Genomic DNA, 18,198 nt, shown 5'->3' with positions numbered 1-18,198 from the left:
AAAAAAAAAACGGGTTTCTCGGAAGCAAAAGAGTGAGCGCACCTGCACCTCGGCAGAGGCTGTGTTCCGAGCCAGTTCTTGCAAGGCTTTAGAATAGGGCTTGGAGACATCGTCGAGAGACAGCCGGCCGCAGATGTGGCCGGGCAGCGAGACCGACAGGCAGGTGGGGTCCACTCTGCGCACGCGGCCCAGGATGACCATTCCTTCCACCAGAGCCTGGAAGGAAACACGACACTCGAGCTGGCACCACACCTCGCACCTCGCTCTCAGAGCAAACAGAGCCACAATCTCGTGAGAACACTAGTGTCCTATCTACCTGCTAGCTAATTAACCTTATCTGTCTTTGACAACCAAAATTACAAATTCTACCATCCGCATAATCCTAAACCATATTCAAATACCTATACACACTTACATTTCATCAGGGGAGAATATTCAACGAAACCATTGTTCTCTACTTAACTGTAAAAATTACACTTTCGCACATTTATATTTAATGTTATCTTTATTAATAAAAAGGACAAAGTTAAAAAAAAAATCCATAAAAATATCCTGTTTTAAAAACCTCAAAGAGTTGGAAAATATTGATACTTAAACACTTTTTTTCTCATCATGACAGTGCCAGATGATCCAAACTTAAAGGAAGAAAAAAACAAACTAACTAACAGAACTCATGGATAAGTTACACAGGCTTACTTCTAAACAGGCAATGTTAGCAGACTCACCTTGTAGCTTAAATTCTTAACACGCTCCTCATCTGGGACAAATGTGTTGCCTCGCTTCTTTTTTTTCTTGCCGCCACGTTTCCGCTTGATTGTTGTTGCGGGCTTCCTTGAGAATAACTAGAACAAAACACATTTTTAGCTGACATAGAAGAGAACACTGTAAAATATTATTTTTGCACAAAGGGTTTCCGGGACCTTCTTACATAATGACAAAGAATAAAATACCTACTAACACAGAACAAATTGAATATTTTGAGAAAAGTGTGCTTAATGACAACACTAAACTGAATCATGCAACCAACAACTGTTAACCTCAATTTGAAGATGCACTGGAAAAAATATTTTAAAACTAAAAGACCGTAGACTATGCCACCAGCTACTAATTTGACCTCACGTCGCTGCGGCAAAATATTCTGATGCAGTGCCCGGGAGTTGCTATCCAAACAACTGCGATGCTGTGTTTGTGTGATAAACATTCAGGGGAATGTACGATGGGTCGCTGTCTCAAGATGCGTGGATCAAAGGTTGCTGAGACAAGTGAGTACTTCGGTGCAACAGCAGCACGGTCACTTGCAATCCTGTACCTTCACGGACGCTGCGCATAAAGCTCTCTCAGAAAAATATTAAAAATTGGTTGGAAATTGCCGCATTCGTGATGAATGACTTATGCTGTTGTTGCCCCAATCTATCCCGGACGGCCGGATAGAGCTGACTTCTGCTCAGTCATAAAGCACGTGAGTGAATGAGACCATGAGACAGGCATTGGTCAACAAATGACCAGAATGACACTAAACACCGCTAATGGTAGGTAAAAACTCTATAAAACAAATATAATGGGGCTAGTTAACACAGACAACTTGAACATGTGTTTGGGGCTAGTTAACACAGACAACTTGAACATGTGTTTGAGGCTATCACACAGCTCCCTTAATTTGCTGCTTTGGTTTATAACCAAGTCACCTGAAACCAACGTGGTATTATGTGCCAGTCCAGGACTTGAACTCAACACCTGTGCTGTGACCTTGTCAAAAGTATCATTTCTGCATGAACTTCGAATATACCTGCAGCTGCAAATCATAATCATGCTAGTCCAGAACATAAAAAAAAAATTATTTTCTTTTGGAAAAAAAGTTCTTCTTTAGAACTACTACAAATTATCACCTGAAAGGTACTATTCCTCCGTAGGTTTGTATGAGTCGACGTTTCATTTCCACCACGCGGAAATAACTTGTCATCAGCGAAAACCATATTTATTACAATACTACTGTCCAAAGTAAACAACCTAACCCACGTGGGTTAAAGCATAGATAAAACCAAATAATATTTTATCGACGGAAACATTTTTTTTCCACAACAATTTTTTTCCCTAAAAAGCAAAAGTATTTAAATGTTCAAATTCTTTTGTTGGTATTTTATTTATATTATTGAAGCCAATAATTTATAAATTTAACAAATAAAAGATATTAAAGCTTGATTATAATTTATATTAAAGGAAGGTCTATGAAACTATTTATTAACATTTAAAGGATAGAAATAGGATATAAAAAGCCATCTTATTAATTAAAATAGTATTCATCAAGTTATTATAGTTTATCATATTTTTTAAGCAGAGGTCAAAACTTTAAGATATCTTCAAAGACCATAACATAGGCCTGTACACACCGAAAAATCTTGTGTAACGACCTTCGATCATATCATAATATGCTCGATATAACTACTGATCAAGTAATACTGCAAAGATCGAATATAAATCATCACTAGTCATATTAATTTGTATTTTATATATCACTATCATTCAGGGGGTAGCCCATCAAGCTAATAGTTGCGCTATATTGGTGAGAAACCCAACACATTGAATGAAATATAGTGCGTTCATTGTAGAAACAGTTTTTAAAAATTGTTATTTGAAAGTGAATGTTTCTAACAACGGAAATTCCAAGTTATAAATATTAACCATCATCTAACATTATTAAACACCGAAATGTTTGGGGCGGAACACCATGGTGATGTCAAGGTTAAAAAGAGACTAGGTACCTCACAAAACCAATTCCCGACGATTCCTAACTCCATACAGTCCTTATTAATTTCAAGCAGTTTATAAAATAAGGAAAATTAAACGAATGAAAATATTTAGGTCCCACAAAACTGTAAAAATCAAGTTGTCCATAATGGAAATATGCCATATGTCCGAAAACAATTCTGTTCAGTGTAGCTCACGACTCAGGCGTGATAGCGCGGTGATTCGTGTGAGTGTGTATAGATGACATCGTACGGCCGAAGGCCACCCCAATGCCCGACCTGCACCCGCCAGTACTCGGCTCCGCTAATGGAAAGCACCCCTAGCCATGGCCCACCCGAGTCAAGTGAGCGGACCGCAGCCCCAAGGTAGAGAATAGCGAACCATTTCTAATTACGCATGCGTGCACTCACCGTGCCTACAAAATTCCCCATGCAATAATAACGTAATCAAAAACAATCAAAAGTCCCTAATTAATAAAGTGCGACGTAGGAGTGCCCGGCTCACTCACGTGTAGTTTTCCGCTAAAACAGCTGTGAGTGCAACCCTTGCGACCTTCAGCCTAATTTCAGTAGGGAAACGTGTGACGTAATTCAAACCACCCCAAATTAGCATTATCGTTCGCCACTGGAGTAGTTTTCAAGAAACAGACAGTCTCCAGCTTGACTCTAATATTCAAACTTATTTTAGACAAACTTTGACGCCGCCGTCAGTGCTCCCTCTGAGAGCACAGGCCGTTATGTGTCCTCAACACCTGATAAGTGCCGCGCCCCGAACGCGCCCGCGCGCGCAACGTAGTGCAGTGCCCCGAACGGCGTGACGTCAGTCACGGCCTCCTACGTGTGCAAAGCGCCCGGCCGGGTGTGGCACTGCGCAAGGGTATTGTTTCTCATGCATTTTATAATATAAACAAAATCTAAGAAATCTAAACCATTCAATAATTAATGTTAATTAAATGATCATATGTTAAAAGGGTATAATTCACAAAACTGGCCGAAGTCATCTTCCCGCGCTCCGCAGTTTTCCCGCGGAATTTACCCCCTCCCTGGCTCCGGCGGCCAGGGAGGTTAGTCAGTCGCCATCCAGCACTCGCCCGGGCCGGCAGCCCACGCACGGGGAGCCTTCAATTTTCGCGCCAACACCATATAACTGCAATAGGTAATTATAGTCCAAACGTTTTATATCAGCTCCCCGGTCGGCCCAAATCGGCCGTTAGCAACCACGCGCGGTCTTTTAATAATATGTGTATCCCATCAGGGATTTTTATATTTTACGTAAGCAATTAGGTGACCTGTCGTGGCACCTGCGCCTCACGCTTTAACGTCCCACCACGGGACATAGTTCTTTGCCCACGCAGGGCGGCACTGCGCCGAACGCGACCAGAACTTTCGGACGAGTATTCACCTGGGGCGTGCCACGGCCACGTGTGTGATATCGCTCCCGATTCCACCGTGTCCGTGCCCAGCTTAACGTGGCCCAGCCACCCCGCGGACTATCCGCGCATGCATATTCTCCTGTGCGGGACTAATCGCAGTAATTCAGTGTAACGTGTTTTAATAAGTAAATCATTCTCCTGTGTGGGACTAATCGCAGTAATTCAGTGTAACGTGTTTTAATAAGCAAATCATTCTCCTGTGCGGACTAACCACAGTAATCTAGTGTCATGTGTTTCCTTAATTAATTTGCGGGACCGATCGTCCACACACGTCACGCCACGTCCGTGTACTCTCGCAGAGACCCTAGCAGGTTCAGGTGCGCGGAGCTTAGGTCGACGGTGAAGCGGCCAGTCACGTGAACGTGTGACCTGTAGAGTGTGCTACGTAATAAATCACCAAAAGAATTCGTGTGTTTCATTAATAAGGCGTCCTGGGAGGCCATAACAGCCCGGGGAGTCCTTTGTCGCCGCATCCCTGCCTACCGCCACGAGGCCAGGAACCCCCCCTTGAGATTCAAAATTAACCTACCAGCTTAAATTTACGTAAATTCAGATTAGGCAACGGGGACGGCGTCAACTTATTAAATGTCATTTCTATAACATATATAGATATTAGATTAATCATTATGTTTTATTATGTGAATTTAGAGCCACTTAAATTTAATTAATTATATAGATTTTTATGAATAACGGAACTTTAGAAACTCTGGCGCGACAGGGAGCTTACCCCTCCCCTCGTGCCAGGGCTGCACGGGAGTACAGCGCGACTCGCGGACCGGGACGGACGCACGTCCCACGGGGAGCCAGCATCTCTTTGTTTCACCGAACGTCCATCTGGTAATTATAGTCACCACCAAAACCTCTTTTTAATACTCCCCGTGCGCGCCCGGTCCTTTTTCCGGTGTAGGGCCTAACCCAGCCGCATCAATTTAACACGCCCCACACAAAGCATTACGTGTGGCCGTGCAGTATTCGGTACGGGCCGTCTCTCGCCACCCCAGAACTTTATTTAATCGCCTAGTGCACAGGCACAGGCTACCTTCAAGAGTAAACGTGTTTTAATTTAGTAGCGAGCCGCGGTCCACACAGGTGGGCCCGCGCGTCGCCAATTACAGATTACGAAATTAGCCGATGCTAATTTAACGCTCATCTCCCTCGACTGCAACTGGCGTGAGGACTTAAGTAAACGCACGTAGAGGCACGCAGGTGCCCCTCTCAGATAACGTGTGCAATGTAGTCGTGTACTTAAAAGCACCACAGAGTGCCGTTTTATCAAGTGTAATTGTAATCATAGTGTAATCAAAACTTCTACGTGTTCCGACGCCCCATTGGCAGTCATGTACCGCCGAGTAAACCTCGCGCCCAATCTAATGAACCAGTGTCAATCGTGAACAATAAAAAGTCCACCCCGCACCCCCCGTGCGCGACGTGCAACCCGTAGAACAACCAAAACAGTGTATGTAAATTAATTTAAACAACCCAACCCAATCAGGAAACAAATTTCACCACCGCCGACGGTTCTAGCGGACCACGCTGGGGCAACGAACCCACGACCATCACACGGTTAGACACCGAGCTAGCCTGGCGCCCTCCCGGAGCAGAAAACGCTAAGAAAGCCAGCCACCCCGCTAGGACCTGCGCCCGATCTCGAACACGAGACCGTGGCTGACGGCATAGAGTACTTACATTACTCACAACACTGGGCAATACAGATTCTACATCCACCAAAAACCATTTATTTTGATATTACGCCTTCAGTATCTCATTTATCATATCACAGGCCAATATTAAAGGTGGGTTTAAGGTGGGTTTACGATTGAAAATTAAGAATTAAGACTTAAGACTTAGTCGGATACTTACCATATGACTCTATGTAAACTAGTGGAATAGTTTATGATTGTCGTGTGTGAATTTTGACGGGTCGTGTGCGAACCATATGATGACTTAAGACTTAACAGAAATGGCTATATTTTATATTTTTCGTTAAGACTTAAGCTGGGTTTACGATTGATTTCCTTAAGAATTATAACTTAACATCGAGCACACGATTAAGTCAAAACTACATTTTCCAGTTTATGATTGACATAGAAGTCGTTAATTCTAACCAATCACAGCACAAAACACATTGTCGGCCATTGTTCGAAACGGAGAAGCAGGTTTGAAATAGGTTATTGACAAATGGGATAACTATTTTTCGAAATGGATGATGATTACAAATGACAAATATACGAATTCTAACCCAAAATACTGCCTCGCTCGGTCCAATAATAAGACATAAACTTCCAGTTGAAAGGTTCCGGTTTGTTGTGATTGGTCGCTTCCCTTGAGTCTTAGAATCAAGACTTAAGACTTAGTCGTGTACTTACCATATGACTCTATGTAAACTAGTGGAATGGTTTATGATTGTCGTGTGTGAATTTTGACGGGTCGTGTGCGAACCATATGATGACTTAAGACTTAACAGAAATGGTTATATTTTATATTTTTCGTTTATTTACTTTCTAAAAAAATACAATTTACTATTCAATGATGATCATCTTTATTCCATGTTAAATGTCTCAAACTCAAAACATAAAACACACTACATGCAAGGTGGCTAGTGACGTCAGCAGTCTGGACAGGCGAGTTCCGGAGCTACGGTGCAATGCGGACAGGACTGGGACTCAGGCTCCGACTACTGCCCAGGAAGTTCCGACATCTTGTTTTATTTCCTCCTTGTTACAGGACTGAATCAGCTCCATCCCTGTGCTGTGTAGTGATGGGCAGAACGGTTCTTTTGACCGAACCGGTACTTTCGGATCAGTTCCGTGAAAGATTCGTTCATCTCGGTCATTTCGTTCTTTTCTGTGAATAGGATCTGGCTCTTTTATCAGGTGACGTAACTCGTTCATCCTTTAGAGTATTGGCTACGTGTTTGCTTCCAGCCTCCCCTCGTTATCGCGTGACCTGATAACGAGAGGAGGCTGGATCGCGTGGGTGGTTATCTTTATCTACTCTGCATGGGTAAATGAAATTTCAAACGTCTAGTTGTATACTGACTGTTATAAAATTATTGACTGTTGATCGCTGCAAATGCTTCATGCAGTGATTCTATATAATACGGGAGCATTAAATCTAAGAATGTTAGGTACGAAAGTGATCTTTCTTAACTTTAATTTGTAATCGCACTATTATAGCTAGTACTTGAACATTGCTTTTCGTAGCCAGTGAATCACAGTTGCGTATATGAAACAAGATTATTTATATTGTATTACTTTTTAAGTTACAAATATTAATATACAGGCTATTTACACTCTAGAGAGAGTAAAGTGTTTACATGTAGACCAACACATTTAGAGAAAAAAAGACAAAAATTGAATACTACTACTGCGATTCAGTATGAAGAGAGAAAAATGAAGTAGGTACATTAATTAACACCTAAATGGTAAGTGTGAACATTTGTAGTTACTTTCCCTGTTATTTTTAATTCATGTTTTTTTTTCCCCCAAATTTGTGTATGTGAATGTGAAAACGCAATTTTAAAACAACAACTTAACAGTTGACATTTTCAGGTATAGATACTTTTCATGTTACCCTATTTTATTTGATCAGTTATCGTTTGCTCTTATGAACATGCTCACACTGTGATTACTAATTCTTCAGACTCCTGACGTCATGAATCATTTCACGAACGAATCAGACCGGGCGCGTGGCCGGTTCTCTCATCTCGTTCTCTCCGCGTTTTCGTTCTTCCGAATCTTTCAAGGTACCGGCTCTCAAAGAGCCGGTTGGTTCTCTCGTTCTCTCCGCATTTTCGTTCTACCGAATCTTTCAAGGTACCGGCTCTCAAAGAGCCGGTTCTTTACATCGCGAACGAATCGCAAGATTTCGTTCTCTCAAAGATTCGTTCTTTTTGAACGAATCGTTAACGAACGACCCATCACTAGTGCTGTGTGGTGAAATCATAATTTGTACTATTGTGTTTGTTTGTCTTTTCGTTTTGTCGTGTTTTTGTCTCATTTCAACTGTTGTGCTGAATTATTTTGGGTTCAATATTTTTGTGTTGTCATAATTTGTGGGGGTTTTTTCGTTCTCTTAGTACATTTTTCTTTGTTTTTCTTTGTTTGTTGACCATATTCCTGTTTCGGAATATTTTGTGGTGTTCATATCCTTGTTGACAACAGCAATTGTTTGCTTAATTTTGTGTGTTTATTGTCTTTTTTGGGTATTTTTATTTGTTTATTTTATTTATTAGTTTTTCTTCAACAGAAAAAGTTCTTAGCAATGGCGTATGTCCAAAAACTTAAATCAAGTCATGCACTCCCATTGCACAAATCTTTTAAAGATAACATCATAGGTCATGTCCAAATTCAAGTATGCAGTTGTGTACTTGCAACCGTGCATACATCCCTTACTACCTTTGTGGCGAACTTGATAAATCCAGACAGGTTCAATGTTCGCACCCTTAAAATTGAATTACCCAGCCGAACAGATTTTTGCATTTTTTTTTGTTCAACAAATAAATGTTACTTGAAAACCAATTTTTAACGGGAATTAGTAATTTTAAACGTTTTGTATTGTACACATTTACGGTGATGCTGGCTGGTACCCACAGAAAGTATGAAGACGTGACCGACGTTACTCAGTGGTTGGTGATATTTGGTTTTGCCCAGTGCCAGCTCTCAGTGAGCAGCCTCCCTACGGAGGCAGAGTGAAGACCATTCGGCCCTGTGACCACAGAACACCCGACTATTTCGGGAGAGACTCTAATAGCAGGAAGCAGGTCTGTATAGGTACCTATTAGTTGTTCCATGAGCTGTACCCATAGACACGCCCCTTCACACATCTCTTGCACAGACGTGGACAGGACAAGGAAAGCATGATAGATTGAACACGTCGGAAAATATAATTTACAGTCTAGTGGCGATATTACTGTTTTTTTATTGTTGCACCAGGCTCTTGGCAGCAAGGCTACATCCAGAACAATACACAGAGGAATTTAGAAATCACATAGCACTTGATTGCAGTCAAAAAGAGAGTTTGGCGCGTATGTGTGCCAGATACTTAAGTTCAGTAGCGGATCCAGAGGGGGGGGGGGGGGGCTAAGGGGCTCAAACCCCCTCCAAAAGCATCTGGGTCCACTATTGTTTTAGTGTTTGCCTTGATAAAGCCTAGCCTCAGCTGGGTCAAGCCCCTCCTAAACCAAAATCCTGGATCCGCCACTGCTTAAGTTCCTCTGGAGTTGGCCGGTCATGTACACAAGAAGCTTGCTCATGTGCCTGATGGTGCAAGGAACAATAAATAAAAAAGGAAGGGGGATTAACTCTCGCACTAAAAAAACAATTGCAATGGTTTGCTTGACAAGTTACATTAAAACAAATTAAACTATTGCCATTAAATATCAGTGATGAACGATATTTGCTGGAGCTCCCAGTAAATTGAGACCCTGAGGGTGGCTCAGGCTGGACTGCTCACAAGGACTCCCCGTAGTGTCATTTCCGCGCACGTGGAATGGAAGAGTCGTCACAAACACAATAACTTTAAAGATGTGCTACCAGTCTGTTTTAAACATACGCTGAAAAACACATAAACAATATACACTTTAATACAGGGGCGTAGCCAGGGGGTGGGTTTTAGGGGTTCAACCCCCCCCCCCCCCCCCGTCCCCCTTAGCACCAAATCTTTAATTAATATCTTATTCATCACTCAAACAAATTTCATATTAAATTAATAAAATTTTTACCACTACAATATTTAAATTTAAGAACCGAAAACAGCTAAAATAGCACTATTTTACACCTTAAAATCCAAATTTTCCCGGGGGAGGACCCCCCCCCCCCCCCCCATTTAATACAGGGGGGCAATGCTTCTTAACACCCCCCATACACAAATCCTGGCTTCGCCACTGCTTTAATATCATCTCAGTCTTTCTTCCATTTAAATTTGTCTCAAACCACATGATTACACTACACTTAGGGCTTTCACTGACCACAGTAGTCAGATGCAGGGAACGTTTTGGTACTGCGGCACGCCGCAGACGGTCCTGGAACCCAGGTCTTGGCTACTGCCAAGGGCATAAGGGAGGACGTAAAGACAGTACCTTTGTCTAACATTTATGATCAGTATGTATGTGCATGCATGTGTTGAACAACTTCAGTTACAAGTCAAAAATAACGGATTTATTTAAGGATTAGTTTAATCTTCAAATTTAATAATTAATTTTGACTATGTCTCTCAGACACAGACACTTTCTTTTTTTACAAATATTTACTTGTAATAACTGTATTTATTTATATTATTCTGTGTGTATGTAAATGTGTATTACATTTTATAGTATTATAGTTATTAGCTTGATAAGTATTACTAGATTTATACATATTAATATAATACATAACAATTTGTTTTTATTTCAAAAAGTGAAGTAAATTAAAAAATGTCCAGTAATATAATAGTTTGTGGAATTTAACTGCCTCTCTCCCTCCTCTGCCTAGCTTTGAGCCCCCCATACGTTCATCCAACAGTCTTGGTGAGCAGAACTTCAAAGTCGGTGCAGACACCATGTTGCTGCGAGCCTAAGAAGAAACATTCCAACCAGTCACTTTGAAGGGTGTTATCCATGGGGAATCCAAGTTCCACTACCATCAATAGATGGCAGTTAGAGGTGATGACGAACAGCCTATTGCAGAGTTGAACAGCCTATTGCATTGTTGTGTCTCATCATATTTCATCAACGTAACAATTTCTGTAAATATAGGATAGTATAATTTCCTTTTTTTGTGTATGATGTGCTACATGGTATCATGCCCCAAATATTGTGTATATATTCCCAAAGTAACCTGGGAAAATAAACAATTACAGATTAATATTTTTTTTCTGCTTTCCACACTTCTTCCCTCCATCTCCTTGTAGCCACCTTCGGGACAATGATCAACTCTTATCTCGATAAAGGCCTTTCAGTTCACGGTCATCCTGCTCTGTCCTGGGACGCCATATTGAATGAAAGGTATTGATTTATACTTATGAGTTTCAAAAGAAAATTATTTTAGTCATAAGATTATTGAATGAAAAGGATTGATAACTTTAAGAGACATACTTTACTTTTGATACCTACTTAATTTTGATTTATTCATATTAAATTAAAAATAACACTACTTGTTTCCAAAATTTGAATCAAAGAATGAGTACATAAAACCCTACATTGAATAATAATAATAATAATAAAAAAAACAAGAACTGAACACAATAAGATAATAAATGTGAGGGAACGAAGCATCATAAATATGTTTGCTCACTCACTTATAGCTCAATTGTTGTAAACATAAAGTTGCAATGCAAAATTATGGAACAGACCAAAACAAGTCATATTTTGGATAAATTCAAACTCATTTTACTGAAAATATATATAACAAAGATATATTATTTAATTACATCTAAAATTATTGTTCTATATTGATAACTGCACAATAGATCATGGGTGAAAGTACTGATTAAAAAAATACAAAGTACAACATAATCTGTATTGAGAGAAAACTACTCAATTCCAAAAAAGTATTGATACTTTTCCAGTGTTTATATTCCAATCTTATTTCTCTATTACGGTACCAGATTTCCCATTTGACACCCTTGATTAGTCAACCCCTTGACTGGCCAACATCCTCAGACACGTCAACTTAATGACAAATGCTCGAAAATCATTAAATTAGACAGAATGCCCTGTAATGAATATGGCTCAAATATCACAAAATAAAAAGTGTACAACCAATTGTGACAGCTAATTAACCTTAATTAACCTCGAACAGCTATCTGGAACAAGGAAGATGCCCACATTAAGTTACTATCTGTTTAAAAATAATATGTTTATTAAAGTACAAAATAAATGCAATAAGTATTGTAGCATATTTACACTTTACATTGGAATTTTCTTTTACATAAATGTGAAAATATTTTAATCAAAAATATTTTTTTAGTCTTAGCAAACTGAATAATTTACAAGTTTTACTCTTACAGTACTAATAAATAATTTTAGTCAACCTACGAGTTAAAAAAACATAGCTATATACAGGACAGACCAATTAACATTCAAGTAATTAATGAATAAACAAAGTATTGATAATACTTTACTAGCAGACATTATATTTACTGTACCTTTACGAGCTTGAATAAAGTTAAAGCTTGAATAAAGTGTTTATTAAAATAATATTTTTAGTACGTATAATGAAGGTACAGCTCAAAACAGGCACAAATTTTGTCTTATGCCATATTGAGACCATAGATTTTTGATTTGTTATAGTACCTAAAGACTGTGTGTGAATTCCTCAGTTCTGGGATGATCATTCCACAAAATGATTGCTTTCTGTGTACCATCTGTGTTTGACACGCTTCTTGTCTCTTAAAGGTCACCATTTACAATAACAAACTTCTTCACTCGATCAGGACCTAAAACTGAGAGATGTTTAGGAGCATCCACAATGAAGTACACATCACTTGACTTTCTTTCACCCACATTTGACGTTCGCCAACATGATGAAACGGAAACGATGGATGAGGGTCGCTGGTTGTCGGAATGATTTCCGAGGCACACGCAGGTGGATGCATTTTGCTTTTCGATGCCCGCGACAAGGTACGTGAGTGACTGCAATGTTTCCCGGCCGTCGGTAGCCCGTGCCTCGCCCGGCCACACTGCGCAAGTCTTCTGCAAAGGGTTCGTCAGTAGAGCATGATGGCACCATTAGTCTTCTCTTCCAGCATGGGCTCTGGACTTTTCTTCTCTCTCGTCCTGGCGACGCCGACGTACAGGACCACGATGTTCACAGTCAGCATTACCACTGCGGCCACCACAAACCTGGAAAAACAGTGTTCTGTTTTATGGTTTAATTTTTAGGCCAATATTGTTTTCAAACAAGATATTTCAGTGTTTATTTTTTTTATTTTTCCTGAGCTCTGTTTATTAATAAAGATGGCTCAATTTTAAACAAATTGTTCAATGATACTTACTTCACCAAAAAAATGGTATTTTGACTGATACAGTATGCACTTTAACAACATAATAATCTGTCTGGGAACAATAAAAATAAATCAACAAGTATATGTGCGTTTGAAAATGTGCCAATGGTGTAATGTAAAAATTAGTTACTAATAACAGTTAAATATAAAAAAAGGCAATTTTTTTTGCAATCTATTTAGAATATTAGTACATACATTTTGGTATCAACTACATGCTAAATAATTTAGATTCATCGAGTTTAATATATTAAAATATTAATTTTTTGTAATACAAATTTTTTATATATCAGCTTTAATTTCAGTGTTAAATAATTTATTAACATGCTTTTCGGTGTTATTTCGGCTTTATCACATTTCACCATAAAATCATGTCCCTAATTATCAACCTAAACCTAGTCTTTTTTAATGCTTTTACAGTAACAGAACTTAGGTACAGGGCCGCAACTAGGGGGGGGGGGGGGGGGGCAAGCGGGGCATACGCCCCGGGCGCAAAGCTGTGGGGGCGCCGAAATCGCTTGCATTGTAATTCCTACTACAACTGGTAACCGGTAAAAAGTTTTTTAACTTGCATGCCAGGAATGTCTAATCTGATTTACAATATAACGTCTCAACATATTTAATGAACAAGTCTAGTGATTATACGGACTACTTTATGGACATAGTGGGTTCATGCATTGAAGGTACAGTAGCACAGAAACTGTTACATGTAGGTATGGAAAATTCTTAAATAGCACCATTTTTCCGTGGGATGGCCCCCGGACCCCCCGCTTTATTGGTGTGGTATGTGCAAAAAAGAGGGGGGGGGGGGGGCGCATGAATCCATTCATGCCCCGGGTGCCAGAGACTCTAGTTGTGGCCCTGCTTAGGTAGATGTGTTAGTTCCATGAAACAATCAACCCAAGTATAGCACCAAAGCATTGAAAATGTGATATTATATAAAAATCCATGAATCACAAAATTGCATGAAGTTAAAAAAATAGGTGTGTGGATAAACCATATCTATAATTGAAGGAGTCACAAAAAAACACTTTGACTGAAGAACATTACAAACAATTTTCTCAACTTAGTCAACATTGGCTGTAATACACAAAGTTCATTGCACTCTTCTAAGACTCTGAATAAAAACCCACAACTTCTTAACAGCCACCTTGTGGGAGTTAAAATGAATGAGCTGCATTCCAAAGAGACACCAACACTAAAATTTTACCTCAACAGTGGATTTAAGTACTCATATGTAGAGTTTTAATTTAATAAAAGGCCATCCACAAATATGCCTTATAAACTGCAGTTAAAAAAAAAACATTAAAAACTTAATCTTTTTTAAAATCCAAATGTGACATTTTAACATTGTTGCATCATGAAACCTTCAAACCAAATATTGAAGGGGGAAAAAAATGCAGAAACTGTGTGCATTGAATTTTGCTACTCTCTTTCAAACGATGCAATTATTGGGCAGCATCTTGAAATCACACAGGGGTATACATCACGACCAAAACAACTGCACGCTTGCACACAGCCTTGTGCGTAGAGCCGAATGTCGCCCTTGGCGCTTCCAGATTCTCCCGCCCAAATCGACAACAAACGTGAAGAGACGGCGGCCCTAACGGACACGCACCAGAAGGAGTAGCCGAGGCTAGCCATGTGCTCGGAGTACCACTGGTTGTCCCGGTCCTCTTGGGACATGACGTTGTGCTGCAGCTTCTGGAAGAACTGGACGCCCCACAGGGCAACTGCAGTCACGTTCAGCACCACTGGAACACGCGCACACTTCCACGAGTCCTGCTGCACCACACTTGGCGCACAACTTTACAAGCCTTGCCGCAAACATATAAGGTTAGCACCAGCTTCGGCTATCATGGAAAACAAGTTGTACCAGTTCATTTTGGATCATCATCCAAGTTGACAAGGGCGTAGATATAGTGGGTAGCCCCCCCCCCCCCCCCCCTTCCCTCCTGAATCAAAAAGCCCCCTCTCTGATGGAGTTTGCTTGCACATGCAATATCCTAACTGAAAAACCAGAATGATAAATATAAGGCCCCCCCCCCCCCCCCCCCCCCCGCCTTCTGCAGAGAATCCTACAGAATTTTGCCCCTGCAAGTTGTTGATACGTAGTTATTTTTTCTTGTAACTATATTAAATTTGTGAGGCATTAACATTTTTTTGTTGCTTCAACTAGACATTTTTAAAAAGGAGAAATAAAAACACACACAGTAAAATTACAAACTAAGTTATGTATGTAATTAAATGTTTCTTTTATATGCTAAACAGCTTCAAATTTTTACACCCAATAACACGAGAGAGATTGTGTAAAGTAAAGCTGTCCCTGTCTGGCAAAAGCAAACACTGCTAAAGATTACCTCTTAAGGGGCCCGCCTCGTCAGGGGTGTATGTGTGTTAGTGAGGCGGGATGATAAGCGCGACGCTCGCTGGTGCTTCCAGCGCGGTGTCGCCTCTAAGTGCAAGTCTCTGAACTGGCGCGCATTCGTCTCGTCGTCACAGGATAACTGTGAAATTTGAGCGGTGACCGTAACATTATATGGCGGAGAAATGAAGATAAAGGTGTTATGCAAGCCCCTTAAGTGCTTTCAAGAATCTGTACTGATTGTTTTATGCCTAAAAATTACTCTGAAAACACGCGTTTTAGGCATTTTAACGCTTCTAAAAATACAGTTTAAAAACTTAATCCGAAATTAAAAGTACTTTTCGGTCCTCAGCGAACTCTTAAATGCTATTCGTAGATAGGCCCCACGCGGATATCTTGAGTAGTTTTGAAATCGCGTTGTTTTTCCTGAAGCTCTGCACACCGTATGTGTGCCCAGGTAGGCGGGCCCCTTAACAAACATTTACATTAGAGTTCACTAACAAAAGATGTCCTTCTATACTAGGTTTAATAGAAATTCCTTCTAGGTTTCTGATTAAATATGAGTTGTTCACAATACAGAGGGTACCATATTGTCCAAATATGATTTCCATAATATGCATACTTACAAAACTGGTAATGATCTGATGGTATTTTTGAATATGTTAGTATTTAGGGTCATTGGCGAAAATCTGTAAAATTCCCATGGGGGGGGGGGGAGTAAGTTTATCATTCCCATTCCACTGTTAAGATTTTGCAAGCATAAGCGGGACCTCTCAGAGAGAGGCTTTTTTTGATTCAAGGGGAGGGTGGGTTCCTGGTATCTATGCCCATGATTAGGGTGATAAGATGCTGTGATTTCACTTGAAAAAAAAAGATTCAGTCACTATTAGCAATAAATATTTTCCTAGCTATGAGCTAGCTTTATTTAATCTCTACCTCCAACCATTACAACTGCTAGGACACTAAACAAGGTGAATCCTGGTGGTGTAGTGGTTACATCTATCCTTTCTAGCTGGTAGTCTGGGTTCAATTCCCAGCAGGGTTAAATAAGGTTTTGGTTTTACGTATGGATGTTGGTGTCGACCGGTGGATATTCTCCGAGAACCTCCATTCTGTTCTTCCACATACAGTGAAAGGCCTTTAATCCGGAACTTCAGGACCACTACCATGTCAGATTAGCTATTTTGCCCGAATACACGTAACCCGCTAGGAAACAGAAAACTCTGTATGTACTGAAATGAAAATTGGCAGTAACTACAAATTCTTGAGTGAAATGAAAACCCCAGCTGCTCATTAACGCGACCTTGGCGGCCAAGGTCAACAACCGGAATCACCTGCAAAAAATCTAAGACCCCTTCTACAATGGCACGGAAACGGAGACGGATGTCATGGAAGGAGACGGATGTCATGGAAAAGACTTTCTACAATGACAAGCCGACGGAGACGGACCCGTAGGGTTAGCTCGGCAACGCTGAACTCCGGTGCGACCAATAGAAGCCGAGTGTTTGGCTGCGGTGGGTAGCCATGTGTGTTTATGATATAAATATGTTAATAATTGTTTCAAGTACAAGAATATCTAGTGCTCTATTATTACTTTGAAGTATTTTTTTTTATATTTATTTAAATTCTGCCCGTGCCATCATTTCGAAACGTAAAATTCACTCTGAATTAAATTAATATTTCGTAACCTTGAAATTCAATCTCACTGGACGCCATTTGACACGTTTTCGTGCGTTGCGGAACAGCACACTTCTCCGTTGTGGAAGGGGCCTAAACGCGAGCAGCTCGACTGGTGTCGAATGAAAGAACCCCCCTTGGTTATAGACGGAGCCGCCCGAGGCTTCGGGACAGAACCCGGCGAGGAGCGAAAAGGATCGAGAAGGAATGAGAAGAATCGAAAAGGAGTAAGAAGGAATGAGAAGAATCGAGGAGTAAGAAGGAATGAGAAGAATCGAGAACGAATGAGAAGGAGCGAGAAGAATCGAGAAGGAGCGAGAAGGATCGAGAAGGAATGAGAAGGATCGAGAAGAAATGAGAAGGATCGAGAAGGAGCGAGAAGGATCGAGAAGGAATGAGAAGGATCGAGAAGAAATGAGAAGGATCGAGAAGGATCGAGAAGGAATGAAAATGAGAATGAGAAGGATCGAGAAGAAATGAGAAGAAATGAGAAGGATCGAGAAGGAGCGAGAAGGAATGAGAAAGAGCGAGAAGAAATGAGAAGGAATGAAAAGGGAAGGGTGGAGCAGGAGCGAGAGCGAGAGGACTCACGGGCGGCGCAGTTCCAGACGAAGAGCCCCGGCGCGCCGGCCAGGGCGCCCGCGGGCGTCGTGGCGGTGTTGATGACGGCGAACACGGCGGCCAGCGTCACGAACAGCAGCGACGCCGCCAGGCAGCCCACGGTGCCGACCCACAGCCCGTGCACCAGCAGCTCGCGGTCCGTCCTCATCAGCTCCAGCACTGCAACACGCCACACCACGTCGCCGCGCTCTACTTCTAGCTGTCATAACGAGAAGCCTATGATGTACATTCTGTATTGCACAGACCCGAACAAGCCCGATTATCTACCTTCGGCCAACTACGGGATAATTTTTTATTACTTTACAAAACTGTGGATGGTTGGTTATTTTAGGTTAGTATAGCTACATTAAAATACTGTCAAATCATTTTGATGGTTGTT

The 18,198-nt window shown here is 40.8% G+C and overlaps 2 protein-coding genes and 1 long non-coding RNA gene across 4 annotated transcripts in view; 1 reads left to right on the top strand and 2 right to left on the bottom strand.

Annotated features, from left to right (window-relative positions):
* The window catches only part of LOC134534248 (protein RRP5 homolog), a 42,828-nt gene extending 40,815 nt beyond the window's left edge, over positions 1-2,013 (bottom strand). The window contains exons 1-3 of one of the 2 annotated variants that reach the window (XM_063372534.1): positions 1,887-2,013; positions 726-842; positions 43-216 (exon numbers count right to left, since the gene is read on the bottom strand). In XM_063372534.1, coding sequence (XP_063228604.1) covers positions 43-216; positions 726-842; positions 1,887-1,973 — 378 coding nt within the window. In that variant the 5' untranslated portion in view covers positions 1,974-2,013. The remainder of the gene's footprint in view (positions 1-42; positions 217-725; positions 843-1,886) is intronic. The other variant, XM_063372535.1, reaches the window with a different exon arrangement.
* A 4,929-nt stretch (positions 2,014-6,942) lies between these two features.
* LOC134534247 (uncharacterized) lies at positions 6,943-11,129 on the top strand. The gene is made up of 3 exons (XR_010075472.1): positions 6,943-7,601; positions 8,830-8,939; positions 10,648-11,129. It is a non-coding gene; the product is annotated as an uncharacterized LOC134534247 (long non-coding RNA).
* An 868-nt stretch (positions 11,130-11,997) lies between these two features.
* Positions 11,998-18,198, bottom strand: part of LOC134534246 (clarin-2) — a 29,206-nt gene continuing 23,005 nt past the window's right edge. Inside the window, exons 2-4 of the mRNA XM_063372533.1 lie at positions 17,790-17,978; positions 14,775-14,910; positions 11,998-12,998 (exon numbers count right to left, since the gene is read on the bottom strand). Coding sequence (XP_063228603.1) covers positions 12,863-12,998; positions 14,775-14,910; positions 17,790-17,978 — 461 coding nt within the window. The 3' untranslated portion in view covers positions 11,998-12,862. The remainder of the gene's footprint in view (positions 12,999-14,774; positions 14,911-17,789; positions 17,979-18,198) is intronic.

Source organism: Bacillus rossius, chromosome 7, assembly GCF_032445375.1.
Source record: "Bacillus rossius redtenbacheri isolate Brsri chromosome 7, Brsri_v3, whole genome shotgun sequence".
In the NCBI taxonomy this organism is placed as follows: domain Eukaryota; kingdom Metazoa; phylum Arthropoda; class Insecta; order Phasmatodea; family Bacillidae; genus Bacillus; species Bacillus rossius.
The sequence above is the reverse complement of the archived record's forward strand: the minus strand, read 5'-3'. Positions and strand labels throughout refer to the sequence as shown.